The sequence below is a fragment of the Silene latifolia genome, chromosome 5 (assembly GCF_048544455.1).
Source record: "Silene latifolia isolate original U9 population chromosome 5, ASM4854445v1, whole genome shotgun sequence".
Classification (NCBI taxonomy): domain Eukaryota; kingdom Viridiplantae; phylum Streptophyta; class Magnoliopsida; order Caryophyllales; family Caryophyllaceae; genus Silene; species Silene latifolia.
The window spans coordinates 38,313,208-38,332,407 of NC_133530.1; the positions used below are offsets into that span (position 1 = coordinate 38,313,208).

General features: G+C 39.4%; 1 protein-coding gene across 1 annotated transcript; it reads right to left on the reverse strand.

Annotated features, from left to right (window-relative positions):
• Positions 1 to 8,618: 8,618 nt before the first annotated feature.
• On the reverse strand, positions 8,619 to 9,895 carry LOC141655241 (uncharacterized). Its single transcript, XM_074462330.1, has 3 exons — positions 9,419 to 9,895; positions 9,317 to 9,330; positions 8,619 to 9,213 (listed from the first exon to the last, which is right to left on the reverse strand). Exons 1-3 carry the CDS (start codon positions 9,893 to 9,895, stop codon positions 8,619 to 8,621), a joined length of 1,086 nt encoding a protein of 361 aa, XP_074318431.1.
• Between the last annotated feature and the right edge of the window lie 9,305 nt (positions 9,896 to 19,200).

Sequence of the window (19,200 nt, forward strand, 5' to 3'; positions counted from 1 at the left end):
TGTACCCAACTGTATTGTGCCAATTTGTCTAATAATTGAAGTGAGTCATTTTTGTATTTACAACATTTTTTAGTTTTGGGGGTTATTTAACATAAATACTCTAAACTATAGGCGTCCTTCTCATAATACTCCAACCTATATTTTAACTCAGAATAAACCCAACTTTGTGTACCATCTTCTCAAAATAGAATCACTCATTTTTTCACTTGTTATACCAGGTTAAAGTTGATGTGGCATCCACATGGAACTAATGTGGCATTAACATGGCTTTTTACAATATTTACTCCCTAAATAACCCTTATTTTAAATAGTTAGAATAATACCCTCTCCAACTACATACTTATTGTTATTTCCAGTAATTCAATTTCATCCTCAATCAATCAAAACAACCTTAAAAATTGCGCATACTCAAAGAGGGCTTTTCTTCATCTCTACCCACTTCTATTTACCCCTTAAATTTCACCTAAATTACCCAAATTAAACCCAGAAAAAAAAAATCAATCAAAACAACCTTAAAAATGGCGCATACTGTGTTTCCAACAGCACAAATTATTGTTAGAAATCTATATCTCATAATACTCAACATATTCTTATATGTTTCATTTAATTTAGTCATAAAATTAATTAGATCTTATGCATGCAAACATAAGTAAATATAAGGAAGAAATCATCATTCTTACATTGGAAATTTCGGATTATTGGGCACAAGAGAGTTCTCCTACTCACTTGTTCTTGAGCTCTCCTAATATGGATGAACAAAGAATTCAAGTATAGAATCCCTCCCAAGGAATAATACCCAAAGTAACCCCTTAATAAGATTAATATTATTAATACTAGAACAATATCAATCTAAATAAAAAGACCCAAAACTATTTTTGTCCTCTTGGAATTTCGGTCAAGAGGGGAGAAAAATGGAGTAATTTTTATCTCTCTAAAATACTTTTGTTTTAGATGATTTTGAATGAATAATACATCTCTTCTCAAGAGTAGTCTATGTACCAAAAATAAGACAAAACCCTTGGCTTGTTGGGTTGGAAAAACCGGGTATGGGAGGGAGAAAAAGGCCAATGCATGAGCCTCTATTCTTCTCAAGAAAGGACTAGGCTTGCATGGCTAAGACACTAGGTTATAATTGTGTTTTCCACTAAAATATTTAACACAATAATAAGCCTAATACTCCCTCCTTATTTCGGTACATATGGTATAAAATGGAAAATCCATTTTACACATTATTTTGTCAATTTGTCACATGTAACATGTTTCATGACATTAGGTATATCAAATGTATTTTTAACAATTAAAAATCAACATATTAATAAAATATGTCACTTATAAAATTTAACCTAGTAATTCATAATTACTTGTACCGTAATGGGTTCCCGAGTCATAAAATACAACATTCTGTATTTATAATAATCAATTCATTCCGTTTCAATTGTTTCCGTAAACAATAATTTCATCTAAGTAATAAAACAATTCGATTACTTAGACCGTATCTAATTTAATCAAATTACAATGAGACACGTAAATATTACTTCAAAAATCGTCCGTCAATTTTAAGTAATTTAATTAACCCGTATCGTCATACGATTAATTAAATAATCAATTAAGAGTGTTACCCTTTAGGTATGACCTAAGGGGATCAACTGATCACCACCGTCGCACGACAGTAATGTCAAACTCTAGTCAGCCAATCATTACCGATATGTGTGGACCAGTTGACAGTAAAATAATTGCATCCCACATGTATTCTTAAAATGAGACTTAAACATGTGATCATCATGATCGACAATTGTGATCGCATTATTGTCGGAGGACACATATTCCAACAATTATGCCCATGTATACCCCATTCCCTATTAATACTTCTTCTTCATTGTTGTCTTAATCTTCTTTTCCGGGTAAAACTAAGAGATTGAGGAAGCTTAGGGATAATTTCAAATATACTCATAAGTTTTCGATTATGGGTTCGGGTTCGCCGTCATTGTCGGAAAGTATTGCAGGGCAGAGGGGACTTTATTATGCGAGAAGTGGTCCAGCGGAGTGATGGAGTTGGCGATTAGGGTTTTCGGACGTTGGGGATAGATTTTAAAGGTAGGTGCGTCATGCGTGCTTGCCATGGTGGGGATAATTTTTGACATCAGTCGTCGATTAGTTGCGCCGCCGTTATCTCGGGTTGGTGAGGTGAGAATGAGATGAGGTCAGAGGAGTCCGTGATGTTTAATGATATGCCGGAGACGGTGCAACGAGTATGCTGATACGCTAGTGAGGATGAGCTGTGTTGCGGTGGTTAGGAAGGTGGTGGATTGATGTGGACAAGTCACATGGATACACCAAAATCATCGTCTCTGTTTGTTAATTTTGTGTTCAAAAGGCACAAATACACACAAGGGTAGAAGACATTAATTAGGAGTTAGGATGGAGTAATAATTATGTTGTTATTATTAAAAAAAGTAAAATGACAATTACTGGCTGATCAGGTAGTCGGTCATTTGATTTTATTTTGAGAAGATGTTACAAAAAGTTGGGTTTATTCCGAGTTAAAATATAGTTTGGAGTATTATGAGAATGATGTCTATAGTTTGGAGTATTTATGTTAAATAACCCTAGTTTTGGGGTATTTGATAAGGTTTCGAAAACAAGAGTTTTTTAATTGGATTAAACTTATGAATCAAATTTGGGATTGATTATTATAATGCTCAGTATGGAGTACTTTTACTTTGGTATTTAGAAAATCTTATTGGGAATTTTTGATATCGAACAAAGTTCTTATTAGATTTCTCTTTCAAAACTCGGTTAACTGAAGGGTAATGAGGGTGGATTTGACAATTTGGGTTTAATCGAGTACAATTGTGAAAAGAAGATTAATTAAAGGATTATGTTTTTAAGCAAATGTGATTTTTGGAAAAATTAGAGTTATCTTATAGAATTTTTAAATATATAGAGTTTCCTTGTATAAAACCTCAAAATTCAATTGGTCACGTCACATACTTAACGGACAAAATTGACGAAAAAAAAGTTAAGGGCCATGGCAATACATATTAATAGAGTTGAGAATTACCATGTGTATTTTCTAAAAAGTAAGATGAAGACTCGACTCAAAATAAGTATGACTAAAAGGACAAGAAGAAGACTCACCTCCAACTCGAGGTGCAATGTTTGCCTTTGTTGCGAAAGCTTCGCTACACAATTGCTAGGAGAAGAGTTTAACAAGGGGCCATATCAGAACCTTCAAAAGCCTATTCCATAGACCCTTTTCCTCTCCCAACTCGATGTTTCAGCCATATCCATCGCTTCCCCCCTAGCATTCTATACATCGTCTTCACCGTATATAAGCCATCACGCTGAAGCCCAAATACCACAAGCTTATTCAGCCGCGCAAAACAGGGTACGGGTTGGGGTTGTTTGGGTGGGTTTTGGTGCGGGTTTGGGCTAGGTTGAGTGTTGGGTCATGGCTCATGTGTTGGGTGTGGTGTTGGTTGGGTTGGGTTGGTGTTAGGGAGGTGTTTGGTGTGGGCTCGGGAAAAACAGGAGGAGGTTGGGTTGCCGGTTTGGGGTGGAAAAAGGGAGGGAAAAGGGGGTTGGCATGGGGGTTCGTACCCGGGACCTTGGGGGGGGAAGAATTGCGCCAAAGCTACCTCAAAACTCGTGTCAAAATCCGTCCAAAAATCGAGCTTAAAATCGTCTTAAAATCGAGCTAAAACCGCTTTAAATATAATTTTCAAATTAAAATAAAGCGATAAAATTAAGCCGTCACATTTCCTCATTTCAATAAAAACTTTGAACGATAATTTATTTTTCAAATAAATTACAAAAGCTTAAATTTTAAAATAAACTTGAAAATATGAAAACCGATGAAATAAATTTCATTTATTTCAAAATAATTTAAATTTCATTTAAATTATAAAACCGTCAAATAACGCTTGTCCCAATCACTAAACGAAATCTGCTAACGAGCGATGCAAGTAAACATGTGTCCTATCATCATCGGGTGCTTTGTCGGGATTTCTGTAAATTCAATATCGACGGATACGGGTATCTACAGAGCCCACTTTGACCGAGGCTTGGACAAGGCGAAAGTCAAAGTGTACCCCAGGTCCCTCTCGACCTGAGGATTCCGCGGGTCATTTAGATTCCATTAGACTTGCGTATGTAAGCTCGCCAGCCATAAGAAGAGATCATACCTGAAACTTTGCTGGAGATTGACTCTTACTTCTGTTGCATCAAATCATCATTATTGGTCGTCGACCCATAAACTTGCATATATGGTGGATTGAGCCTTATCCTTAGGCGCCTTCATATTCGTTGTGACGGAATCAAACCCGCATCGTAGTTCGGCAAACATAGGTCTTGGCATTCTGCTGTTTCGACCCTAAAACTATTGGCATGCATTCTGCTAACTATGCTCGAATGGACGGGTTTTTCCCGAGGGGTTTGCTATCATACATTGGAGATACTTCTCCCATACTGTCACTCATTAGAGTTAGCAGTTTTCATCATTAGGGCCCAACTTTGGACAGCGTTGTTTTAATATTACTGGTTGCATTCTGCTCGGGAATATTTTCATATTTGTAACCCGACGCGGATTACTTTTACTTGGTGGAGACTTCTCCGTACATCATTGTGACGGTCTCTGGAGCTGGAAAGCGAACAGAGCCCCCAGTTGCATTGGGTCTAATGTTTCTGATTTTAGGGTGCTTAGCTGAAGCGTACCTGCTTAAACTTGGACATATATCATAACAGAAAGTCACATAATGTTATCCCGAACTTTCGAAGATCATAGCTTACACAGATGGGCTCGAGGCCCAAACTAAACTTTGAATTGGGTTTCTGACCCGATTTTTATGTGAAGATGGGCTTCGCCAGGGATTAACATTTCATTTTAAGAATGGGCTTCGCCCGGAACATATCATTTTGAATATGGGTCTCGCCCGGAGCTAAAATTTCACTTTGAAAATGGGCTTCTCCCGGGTTCATTTTATTTTGAATATGGGACTCGCCCGGAGCTAAAGTTTCACTTTGAAGATGGGCTTCGCCCGAAATCATTTCATTTTGAATATGGGCCTCGCCCGGAGCTGAAGTTTCACTTTGAAAATGAGCTTCCCCCGGAACATTTGAATTTTTGAAATTTCATAGAAAAAACAATGAGTAGACATGTTTTGAGTTTCTGACTCGGAGATTGACCCATAAATGACATGGGCAAGACATGACCCGTAAAACATAAAAGAAATCCGTACGTGCGTACGGGTTTTTTTAATTCAAGCATGGACTTGCTGGGGATAAAAAATTTAGATTGGCCATTCTAGCCCGCGAAACACAAATAAAGCCCGTGACAACGAACTTTGGTACAACAAGCGATAAAGATATGTAAAGAAACCCGGAGGCCCGCGCCCCAAGGCTTTGGCCGTGTGACTTGGGCTGCAAGCAAGGACTTTGCTAAAACCCTTGAAACTCTTTCCTTATTTTTCCTATATAAGGAGATCATAATGGGAGGTAAATCATAACTTCTTATTCTTTTCTTCACACAATTTTTGTTAAGCATGAATTCTCTTCGAAAAACCATGTCATCTTGGGCTTCTGATTTCAAAGGATTGGATTCTCAAATACTTGTTAATACGGGATTGAAACAAATAATCCCGTTGAGACAGGTCTTGCCTGAAACTGTCTTTCTTGATGAGTGCTTAAAATTCTGGGACCCTACCCATCATGTTTTTGCTTTTCCAGAAGGAGAGATTTGTCCCTTTACGGATGAAATTGTCATTCTAGGAGGTTGGAAGATTGGCTAACACCTGTTATTCCCGACTTTTAGAGGGGATGGGCTAACAAGTACTGTGATTTCCTTAGTTTATCACGTGGTGAGGCGCGTGCCTTCGTTGATGGGGAACGAGTAAACTTACTCGTTATTGCTCAAAAATTTGGTCGCGCTGACGACCCATTGATTCATGCGGCATTCCGTCGTATGGCTTTTGGATTGACTATGCTTCATCTTTATGCTTTTGAAGGGCATATCGAGGCACCAACTTGTTATGGTAAAGCGAAGTTCATTCGGATTGTTGAACAGATGGAGCAACGTAGGAGCCCAGCTTGGCTCATTCTTGTTAAAATCATTGCCGGGTTAATTGCTCAGAAGGCCAACCCGAACCTTGCTTATACTGGATCATTCCGTCTTCTACAGGTATGTCTTTTTGCTTTTTCTTTTTTTTTTCGTTTTTTTTTTCTTTTTTTCGTCTTTTTCCCCCCCACCTCCTTTCTTTTCAGTGGGTTTTGACATCATTTCATGTAGTCTAATTCGCTTTTTCGGCCCTTTTCACAGATCTGGCTATGTGAGAGACTCGAGTTAGTTGATCCACCGAAAGTTCCGGGTGCATATGAAGTGAGAAGCTTCACTTCTCGTCATAGTCAGTTTTCTACTGGGAAGAAGAAGCCTTTCTGGCGACAGCGGCTTTCTGCCAATGCTGGGTTACATGTTAGATGGGCTTTACCTTGGCTTCGCCTTACTGCAGTTACTGGTTTGTCTGAAACTGATAGAACCAGACATCTCACTCTTTTGGGCTTGGAGTGGTCCACCCATATCTATCCGGACCCTGTTCTTCGACATGTCGGTCGTCGGCAACGGATTCCCGCTACTGAGCCTATTCGCGGCCAAGTCCAAGGATTGACTCTCGCGAGGTGCAATGCATGGTTATAGTCCTGGATTCGGAGGACTATCTGGCATATTTCTGAGCCATTTGCTTCTACTTGGGTGTCACCCTCTTATTTGCAGTGGACTATTGACCCTTCTTTCAAGGCCCAAAGGAAACTTTACGAGGATGAGGCCGTTGATTACAAATACCACAAGAAAGGGGAGAAGAACCGAGAATTCTTTACTGGGACGACCCCAATTTCATCTAGGCCCGAAACAGAGACTGACTCGACTCCTAAGACTGACTCTTTGGTTTCAGATGTGTGGAAGAGGTTAGGTCCGAGAAGTGAAAGTGGGTTGACACTTGCAGAAAGACTTGGTCCTCGACCTAGTGTGAAAGACAGACTGGGCCCTCGCGAAGAATTGATGATTCCTCCGAAGAAAAGAGCCTGAGTGATGATGGGTGAGACTTCGTCTCGTCGTGATGGGGTGTGCGGCCCGGCTGAGGGTGGCAAAGAGTAGTCTTCGACATTACTATCTACTATTACTATTACTTTTTCTGTGCTTTCCTTTTTTAGTTGTGTGTGATGGGATTCGCCCGGAATAAAATATTGTAACGGGCTTCGCCCGGAATTTAGAATTATTTCATAACAATAATCCATCCTATTGGTGGTATGCAATAATTACTCTATCCTATCAATAATCTCAATTAAATCCAACCTAAGCACCATACCTTTTAATAATAAAAATATTGTAACGGGCCACTCTCTATAGTTGTCAGACATCTTCCTCAAAATGGCTGTAACCGTTTTATTAGCAGCCTCTACCGCACCTTTCGTCTGTGATCGGTATGGTGATGACTTGTGATGTTTGATTTTATACTTTTCAAGTATAACTGCGGTCTCGGCTTGAAAATGAGTTCCATGATCACTGATGAACTCATGTGGTACTCCGTACCGGCAAATGATGTCATTTTGAATAAACTGTGCTACTTGCTTCGCTTTTAGCATTTTTATGACTTAGCCTCTATCCACTTTGTGAAGTAGTCAATTGCAACTAGGGATGGCAGTGGATCGGGGACCCGATCCAGACCCTTCGGGTCGAACCCTAATGGGTCGGGTATGGGTCTGCGTTTTGGAGACCCTAACGGGTATGGGCCGGGTACAGGTCCTTTAATATTAATTCGGGCCCGGTTCCGGGTCTCAGTTACGGGACCTGGACCTGACCCTTAGACCCTTTATTAAAAAAAAAAAAAAAAAAAAAAAAAAAGAATAAAATCAAATCAAAGCTAGCTTTTATACTTATTATACACGTTTGTTTTTTATGAAAATGAACCCTCTGACTCCCTTTATTCTCATTCCTTCCTTCATAAAACCCCAATTTCACAAACCAACCATGCATCACCCTTCTACCCAGACCACAACTCCACTCAGGAAGCGGTCCGAACCCCACCCCTCCGCCATAGATCTGGCGGGCGACCACCGTCTACCAGCGACGGACGACGATCTTCCTTTGACGCTTTAAAGTATGATAACTGATTCTTGTACATATATTTGGGGAGAAAGTTAATTTAGATCTATTCTTTGTGTTTCTAATTAGTTTGTGATGTAAATTGGGCTTTATAGTATAGAAATGATAGGGATAATAGAGTTGTAATAGTATGATTTTTTTTTTGGGCATAGAAGTATGAATTTCATTAATTTTTTTCACTGTTATGTTCTAGATTTGCTTAGTGGATTTATTGAAAATAGGACCCGCAGGTAGACTCGGACCCGACCCAGACCCGTTGGGTATGGGTATGGGTCTGCTGATTTTAGACTCTTGCGGATCTGGGTCGGGTATGGATCTAAGATGGGCATCACGGGTCCGGGTCCGGGTGGACCCGACCCAGACTCGACCCATTGTCATCCATAATTGCAACAAGGATAAAACAATGCCCTCCAGTTCCTGATGGGTTTACTTTTCCAATGATGTCGATTCCCCAGGTTGAAAATGGTCAGGGTGACGTCATGTTGTGTAACATAGAAGGTGCCACATGCTGTACATTTGTGAATATTTGACAATTGTTACAGTGCCTGACATATTTGCAACAATATGTTTCCATCGTTGTCCAACAATAACCAAGCCTTATGATCTTACGGACTAACATATGGGCATTCATGTGTGGCCCACATTCACCGTCATGGACTTCTTCCATAACCCTTTTAGCTGTCGGTTTATCGATGCATCGCAACAAAACACCTTGAGCCATCTTCTTATACAATTGCCCATCATCGGTCTTGGTGAATTGGGCGGATAACATTCGTAGAGCGCATTTTCCACGCATGTCAAGATTGGGAGGATACTCTCCTGTTTCCTTGAATTTAAAAATGGTTGTGTACCACGGTTCGGTTTCACCTTCCTTGGCATCATTGATTACATTCACATAGGCAGGTGATGATCTTCGCTCGACACATATTGGCATACTGTCTATGTGGTCAGGAATGTTGATCAAAGCAGCTAACTTGGACAATGCATCTGCAAACTGAGTTTCCTCTCTCGGGAGGTGAACATATCGAATATCCTCGAAATACTTTTCCAATTCTTCGATTCTGGTTTGATATGGGGCCAAACTTTGGCTCCTAATTTTCCATTACCCACCCACTTGATTGATCACAAGGGACGCGTCTCCATGTACTAACAACTTCTTCACACCCAAGTCTAGAGCACTGCGTAAACCAAGTAAACATGCTTCATATTCAGCGTCGTTGTTTGTGACATTGAAATCCAACTTGATAGAAACGGGCACGCGTTCACCTGTTGGCAAATAAGAAGTACACCCACTCCATATCCCATATAGTTCGATGCTCCATCGAAATACAAATCCCATATGTCATTCTCGACGTGTACCTCGTTTTCGTCGGGAAATGACCAAGTGTCGATGACTTCGGTTTCTTCGGTTGGATTGTTGGCGAGGAAATCAGTGACCGCCCTTCCTTTGATCACTTTCAAAGGTCCATATTTGAGGTCCAACTCTGATAATATGAAGGTCCATCTCGATATTCTTCCATTTAGCACTGGTTTTTCAAACAAGTACTTGATCGGATCCATTTTGGAGTAGACACTCACACTGTAGCTAAGCATGTAATGTCTTAATTTCTTCGTTGCCCAGACTAGGGCCAAACACGTCTTTTCAAGAGGTGTGTACTTTATTTCATAGTCTAAGAACTTTTTACTTATATAGTAAATAACTCTTTCTTCTTTGTCAACTGTTTGGGCTAACATAGCCCCCATTGCCGTATTCGTGACAGTTAGATATAGCGATAACGGCAGCCCAGCTACTGGTGGGCTTAAAACTGGTGGAGAAGATAACACCTCCTTTATTTTATCGAATGCAGCCTGGCACTGGTCATCCTATATAACATGTTCTCCGACCTTCAGTTTCTTAAATATCGGCTCACAAATCATCGTCAACTTTGCGACGAAACGGCCTATGTATTGAACTCTTCCCAGGAAACCTCGAATTTCTTTCTCAATCTCGGGATAGGGCATTTCCATAATGGCTTTTATCTTTGATGGGTCTACTTTGATGCCACAGTGGCTAACGATATGACCCAACAGTTTGCCAGAGGTGACCCTGAAAGCACACTTCTGCGGATTCAGTCTCATGTTGTACTTTTGCAATATTTGAAAAAAATTTCGTAGTGCCCCAAGATGGCCACTTCGCTCCTTTGACTTAAATATCATGTCATCGACATAAACTTCAACTTCTTTGTGCATCATATCATGTAGCAACGTCGTTGCTGTTCTCTGGTACGTTGCCTCAACATTTATCAAACCGAAAGGCATTACTGTGTAACAATAGGTTCCCCATTGTGATGTGAATGTTGTCTTATTCATGTCTTCCTCGGCCATCTTAATCTGATTGTAACCGGCATATCCATCCATGAAAGATAGTAATGCATGATTTGTGGTTTTATCAACCAAGATATCGATGTGAGTTAATGGAAAGTCGTCCTTCGGACTAGCTTTAATTTGTTTAGATCCCGAAAGTCCACGCACACGGGAACCTTGCCGTCTTTTTTTTGGTTCTGGCACTACATTGCCGACCCAATCCGAATATTCCGACACCTTGATGAACCCGGCTTTGAGTTGTTTATCAATTTCTTCCTTAACCTTTAAAGATCACTCTAAACGCATTCTGCGTAGATTCTGGTATGAACCCTGGTTTGACTGGAATCCTGTGTTCTGCAATTTCCCTATCAATTCCCGACATGTCTTTGTAAGACCATGCGAAAACATCTTTGAACTCAAACAGTAGGTCAATAAACCCTTGTTTCTCTACGGGATCTAAGGTAGTTCTTATCTTAATCTCATGTGGTTCTAAGGTGGTTCCCACATTGATAGTTTCGGTATCTTCAATTACCGAGTTTCTTTGGTCATATTCTTCTAACCCTTTAACCAATTGTGGAGGTGGTTCTACCTCCTCCTCTTCTTCTTCAACCTATTCGCCTTCGGCCTCATTCTCAATGTCATTACTAAAACAATTATTTTCAAAAATTGAATTGCAATGTAAATAAAACAAGTCGTAAGCAAATTGGTTCATCTTATTATTATTATTAATTTGAAATTACACGAAATGCGCTAACATTTGAGCCAACTGATCAGAGGTCAGTGGCGAGACAACAGAGGTACTCGGGACAGGCCCCGGGATACCGGAATTATAAAGGGGTGCATTGAAAGAATAGACTTGGGAGGGGTGGCTTCGACACCTGACTCCTTAGACTCAAACTTAGGACTCTTATCAGACTCAAACTCGGAACCGTCACCCAGTTTGAACATTTATCCTTCTCCCGTAGTCAAGGAGTCCTCTATTATCGGTCCATTTAACAGTTTTCCGCCATCCAGAGATAGTCCTTTTAGGATCTAAATCAGTGATGAGGGTAGATGGATCGAACCTGTCACTTCGAAGGATCGTGCTAACCAACTTTTTGCTCGGTGTTTCCCTCTTTCTTTCTTCTTCGAAAAAGAGACCCAATGCTTTCCCATCTTCGATAGGGGTCGAATCGTTCTTTTATGGTATTATCGCTAGCACGTCTTCGGGAACGTAGTAACATTCTTGGAATATTTCAATTCCAGGAACCATCCTTTTATTCTTCCAGTCGTAAATGGGTTCGGGAAAGTCCAAACATGGTTCATCTTCTCCGGCCCTCAAAAAATACCCATTTAGCGTTAATAGGTACGGTTCCATCTCGATTTTGCGTGAGCTCGACCTGTTTCTCAAGTTCAAATATTTCTGATGGGGTAGTTACAAATTTTTCTCCACTCATTTTTTCTGCAATAGCATCCAGTCGAACTATCATCAACTCCACAGTTTCACTTAGCTTGTGACGGCGGCTTCCATTGCTTTCCTTCGGGTTTGAGGCGGCCTTTCTACAAGCAAACCCTGAACCAATCAATACTTGAAATAAAATCCCCGTCACAAACAAGGACTCGACTCACAGACTTTACCTTTGACTCAAACCTGACTCAAAGACAGAACTGGACCCAGGAAATGAGCTAACTGGCTCACTTGTAAAGGGGGTCACAAAGGAGAGGGGTCTAGACCTAACAAGGACTAAGACTCGACTCAAATAACTTCTTGACTTAGACTTGACATCGACTCAGTGTGACTAACTCGTGATTGAACCAAACATGATTTCTGGGATCGTGGAAAACGCCATAGGTGGCCTAGATTGGACTTTTTGGTGGTTTGACTTTTACCAAATGTTCGACATACTTGACTTGGACCCAAGAGGTGGCTTGGGCAACCCACTAGGGTTGTGTTCTTGACATGGTTCACGTGAACCCAAGACATGACCAGACTTGACTCGAAACATATTCTATGTTCGGGAAAGGTGAGAATTCATTTCGAAATTGATTTGAAAATGGATGATTTAAAAAACGAGATTTCAAATGGGTAACATACCGGCTATAAAAAGCTCATTTTGGTCAAAAACCTATATCTAGTTCGGCAGCATTCCGAGTTTGAAAACATGCTTGATTTGAAGACAGTTTTCGAAAAACGGTTTTGACAAAAACAGTTAAAATTTTCGAAAAACATGGCGGATGATCACGTAGCACATAAGCATTCGCATATTAATCGTGCATGAACCTAGACTCTTCTAAGTCTCGGTCGGTCCTCTAATAGGGTCTATGCCAATTATCCACCTCATCAAAGAAAGTCAAGCCTCCCATAAGCAGAAGTGTGTAATATGGTAAGAGCAAGTACTTAGAGATCTCGGCGGTACCATCTTGATATTTAAATCAGCATAGTGGACGTCACCTCCTAACCACTGAAATCGATCCAATGGGTGAGGTGGTCGTCCTAAAGTCTCAGATGGGTGATGCATGTATGCAAAACGAATCATAGTATTAGTCCAATTAGCCATCATTTTCCTTTTCAAGTTACAACTCCCCAGTGGAGTCGCCAAAATGTGGATATGGGGATGCTAGGGTTAGGTCATTTGGCTGGTGTATGGTTGGCTTGTGGAAGGGGAAATAGAGTTGGACGAGATATGGAAGGTGGAAGTGAATCTTTCGGTTTTGGAAAAGATAAAGAGAGGGAGATTGTTTCGGTTTTTTGGGAAGTGTTTGAGCTGGTTGAGATGGGGTAGAATATCTTCTATACTTGGGGAGCAAGCAAGGAAAGGTAGGGAAGGAGAGTGGGTTGGATAGGGCTTCGAAATGGAGTCGGGGAGTCCCTGTTTTGCCGCGCAAAACATAGTATGGGTTGGGGTTGTTTGGGTGGGTTTTGGTGCGGGTTTGGGCTAGGTTGAGTGTTGGGTCATGGGTCATGTGTTGGGTGTGGTGTTGGCTGGGTTGGGTTGGTGTTAGGGAGGTGTTTGGTGTTGGGTGTGGGCTCGGGAAAAACAGGGGAAGGGGGAGGTTGGGTTGCGGGTTTGGGGTGGAAAAGGGGAGGGAAAAGGGGGTTGGCATGGGGGTTCAAACCTGGGACCTTGGGGGGGAGGGTTGTGCCAAAGCTACCTCGAAACTCGTGTCGAAATCCGTCTAAAAATCGAGCTTAAAATCGAGCTAAAACCGTTAAAAAAAACTTGTTTAAAACCGCTTTAAATATAATTTTTCAAATTAAAATAAAGCGATAAATTGAAGCCGTCACATTTCCTCATTTCAGTAAAAACTTTGAATGATAATTTATATTTCAAATAAATTATAAAAGCTTAAATTTTAAATTAAACTTGAAAATATGAAAACCGATGACATAAATTTCGTTTATTTCAAAATAATTTAAATTTCATTTAAATTATAAAACCGTCAAATAACGCTTGTCCCGCATCACTAATCGAAATCTTCTTACGAGCGATGCAAGTAAATATGTGTCCTATCATCATCGGGTGTTTTGTCGGGATTTCTGTAAATTCCAATATCGACGGATACGGGTATCTACATTAAGAAAGGGTTGAGGAGGAGAGTAGGAGATGGTCGTGATACTTTGATATGGGAACATGCGTGGATTCTGTACACACGGTTGGGGACGATATCTCCGTGTATCCACGGTAATGGGACTATGATGGTTGTAGAGATCTTTGGGGCGAACGGAGGTGGCTGAGATATGGCAAAAATTAATCAACTAATTTTGTCCTTTGAAAGAGAGAGAATTACAAATATTCGTAAAAAAGGGACTCCCAGAGTCCATTTCGAAGCCCTATCCAACCCACTCTCCTTCCCTATCTTTCCTTGCTTGCTCCCCAAGTATAGAAGATATTCTACCCCATCTCAACCAGCTCAAACACTTCCCAAAAAACCGAAACAATCTCCCTTTCTTTATCCTTTCCAAAACCGAAAGATTCACTTCCACCTTCCGTATCTCGTCCAACTCTCTTTCCCCTTCCACAAGCCAACCATACACCAGCCAAATGACCTAACCCTAGCATCTCCACATCCACACTTAAGAACAGACCGCGCTTCTATAATTCATCTTCACGTATATAACTTGGATTATGACCGATGGCAACCCCCATGAAATCCATGTGCGGATAATACTTCGCTTTCATAACCCGAGCCCACAAACTATCCGGACTCGTAATCAACCTCCAAGCTTGGTTTTCGAGCAAAGAAAGATTAAAAAGGTAAAAATCGCGAAAACTCAAGCCTCATTCCCCCTTCGAACGACTCATTTTATGCCAGGTCACTCATGACGCCCATTTCCTACCTTCACCATGCCCCCACCAAAATCGGGTTGTCATCGATCTAAGCTCATGCAAAAAATCGTCCGAATTTTGAACTCACTCAATACATAGGTAGGGAGTGAATTGACTACTGCCTTTTTGAGAACCTCCTTACCCGCCCTAGATAATAATTTTCCGCGTCATCCTTGAAGTCTTTTCCTAAGCTTGACACGAAGAATATCCGTAATCACCTTCTTTGATCTCCCTATGAATGTGGACAACCCAAATATCTCACATGTTCCTCGACTTCCACCACCCCAAGCTTCTCGGGCACTCTCCTACCTTTGCACCCTTGTGACTCCTTTACTAAACGAAACCGTAGTCTTATCTAGGTCCACAAATTGTCCCGAAGTCGCTTCACACTCTCTCAAAATAATATTCACCACCTCCACTTCCTCCAATGTAGCTCGAACAAGGCCGACTTTTACCATGTGCGGGCCGCGCGGCTGCACAGGGTCCCCAATTTGTTTTGGGCCTAATAGAACAAGTTTTAATATATATATATATATATATTGATGCGCTAAGATTCACAAAGTTTATATTGGCGCAATGGTGAAGCATCCAGTTCACTAGTGTGACTTACGCTCAAGTACCGAAATTAACACTTTTGTTCCTAAATTATTTGCTTCTGACTTCCCAGTTCTGCAATTTTGCTTTCAGATTGTTTGCTTCCTTTCTTAATTTTATTTATTCTGATATGCAAATTTTGTCTAAAAATACTTACCAATTGAACATCTACATTACATCTTTAAGACAATATAAAAGAAATTTGATACGTTATGGAAAAATATATAATAAAAATAGTATTTCAGCGTAGAAACAAGTTAGTAACAGGAGTATTTGGGGCCCATTTCTTAATTTCGCACAGGCCCCCAAAATTTCGGAGACAGTCCTGAGTTCGAACAAAAAAATGCTATCATTCGCAAACAAAAGATGGGAAATAGCTGGAGCATTATTCGACACACGGAGTCCGTGTAGCGAATTATTTTCAGCCTCCCTCCTCAAACTATTAGACAAAGGCTTTGCACAGATAATAAATAAACATGGAGAAAGCGAATCACCTTGTCGTAGGCCTCTAGTTAGACGAAACTCCTCGGAGGGTACTCCATTTATAAGGACAGAGAACATCACAGTCGACACACAATCCACGACTCTCCGAATCCATCCCACATCAAACGCCATCGTAAAAAGAACCCGTCTTAGAAGTTCCCAATCTACTATATCATAAGCCTTAGCCATGTCAAGCTCAATCACCATATGCCCCTCCGTGCTTCTAGAGTTCTTCATATAATGGAACAATTTAAAGACGACCAAAATATTATCCGAAATTAATTTTCCAGGCATAAAGGCACTTTGACGATACAATCTCACCTAAAAAGAGTTTAAGTCTATTAGCAAGTACCTTAGATACAAGTTTGTAAGACACATTATAAAGATTGATCGAGTTAAAATCCCAGATTTTGTCTAGCACTTTCTTCTTCGGGATTAAGCCAATATTAGTCTTATTTAATTCCTTTGGTGATGATTCTCCTCTTAAAATACGAAGTATCGTGCTCACCACATCTGACCCAATAATCTTCCAAAATGACTGATAAAATAGACCATTCATTCCGTCAAAACCGACGCCTTTAAGTGATGCATTTGTGAAGAGTCTATCAATTCGAAATACTCGGGGGGAGGAGGGGTGAATTGAGTATGTGTAAATAACCCACTTTTTTTATTGTCCGTATATATCATGGAATTAATTATTCAAAGTTTACTGATTAAACTTTAACTAATTAACTAATTGATGCAAAACGTAAATAAATAAAACGATGAAAGGAAATAACGCGAGTGACACACGAGGTTCTCGATTAATAATTTTAGTACGTTTCTACGGATTACAAAATTATCAACCCACTCGTACAACTAACTCTACTTGTAAATAACTCAGTTTGAGTATCGTTAAATACTCGACTTATCTTACGCTAATAAGAAAGTGTTTGATTGTTCTTTCGATGTTCACACAGTTGAACGTATAAGAAACGAATCTAAGCACTATTATCTTATAACGATATTTCAAGAATAACTATAATATAAAAAGCACGACTTTTCGAAATTATGTTAATTGCAAAACAAAATACTGCTCGATTAAAAGCAAAGGGTTTACTCGATTTGTTTGCAAGGAAGTTTTTCAATTCAAAAGTAGTTTCAAAGAATGAATAATTATAGTATTTATAGTAGAGGGGAGACCTAAGTTTTCATTTAAGAAACCCTAGATGTCGTGTATAATCGTGTAGATTATTGGGCAAGTAAGACATCTTGATCCTTTATTTAATCCAATAATATCTTAGTAAAAGATGTATGATAAATCTAAATAATTGTAAAGAGATAAAATATCTCTAATAGTTTAGATTTACTCCAATCCCTTACTTGTATAAGGAGTTTTACACGAGTAGTAAACGGCTCATAGGCACGCCTCCTTATGTGTTAAACCCTAGCTAAGATATTAGGTTAGATTAGGGTTTAGATATGAATATGTAGAAAACCCTGGATAGCCTCCACGGAACAACTCATAAGTTGCTTCCCAAAAATCGACTAATCTCATAGGTAATCATCTATTCATAACCCAATCAAGTCCGCATCTCAATCTACTATAAATAAGTCTTTCAATGTAAAGATTATAAAAATAAGGTTTCGAAAAACTATTTTAAAACTCATTTTAAAGTCGTGCTACGTTCATACTACAACTCAAAGTTATAATTAAAACACCTACTCCCTCCTATTTACATAATTGTCCCATTGTTCAAATGGCACAAGATTTAAGAAAATGAGTTAAATAATGTAAAATATTGTGGTGGGGCGAGGTAATTGGAGAGAGGGAAGGTATTGTGGGGTATTATTGTGGGTGCAATGATTAAAATAAGTATTGTTGGGGGTGAAATGATTAAAATAAGTATTGTTGTGGGGTGAAATGATTAAAATAAGTATTGTTATGGGGTGAGGTGTGGTATTGTTGTGGGTTGAAGTGATTAAAATAAGTATAAAAGTTTACAAAAAACGGACAATGGGACAGTATTGTGATAGACGGAAATGGAAACTGGGACAGTTATGTAGAATATGAGGGAGTATAACTTTAAGTTTGGATAAGTAAAGTTATAGTTAAAACACCTATAACTTTACTTACCAAGATTACTTCTTCAAATACAATTAGAAGACGATGACCCTACACTATCTAATCTTCCTGGAGATCTTCAATGTAGGATTCATCACTTTATCTTAATCATAAGCTCTTCATCACGAGCTTATCTTTGAGCTTCATTCTTTACTTGAGCCTATACTTGATCATGAGCTCAATTGAATCACAAATCTCCAAAGTTATAGCTAAAGCACCTATAACTTTGCTCCAAGGTTGTAACCTATGCTTAATCTAGCATGACTAAACAAACGATTACAAACAACAAGTATATATATCATGAAACACACTTGTCATTATCAAAACATGAACATATAACTATATGGTCCAACAATTTGATTAAGAGTTTCAACAATCTCCTCCTCGCAATACTCGGCTCTCAAAAGTAAAGACGGCTAATTAACTAACTTACACTACCAAGTTATAATACATCAGATGTATAGTCTACTATCTGGCCAAATAGGTAATTAGCTAACTTACATTCTTATTTAAAATTGTCTTAAGTTAAGACGGCTCTCAAAATCGATTCAAATAAAGTTAAATGAAAGAAGAATTACGAGAGGTCTTAACTTAAGACGGTCTTAAGCAACCTCTACTCCACCGCTAAAAATGAAGACAAAAAAGAGTAGAATGGCCAAGTTGTACACCTCGGTCCATGGGCCTCAAACGAATATCTCATCTGAAAATTCTATTCCATCCAAAAATATTATCTTCCCATGATAGTGAAATGGATCCAATCCAATCCAATCCAATCCTTTCCATTCACACAATGCCAAACACACAAAAATCTTCCTGCACAAAAATCGACCTGATCTCATCTCTATTTCTTATTAGCTCAGAATTAGTTCGCAGTTCGTAGATTAGACCTGAGGTCCAAACTTGTTGAGTCTAAAAAGTAAAAATCCTTGTGTAAGTTGGAAAAGGGTTTAGCTAAAGATAATAAAGATAAATAATACAAAGTACTAAGTTAAAGTAAAAATAAAATAGAATAACACAAACACTCCAAACAAGATTCTGATGTGAGTCGTATGACTTATTGGGTCAATGATTGACTTGAACTTAAACAAAGACGACCTAACCGCAGATGTTAAATAGTTTAGTTGATAAAGTCATGATTTGAATGGTGATAGTAGTTACCTAGATTCAAACCATATCAGCATTAAAGTCGTCCTGGTGACTCCATTTACACCAAAAAC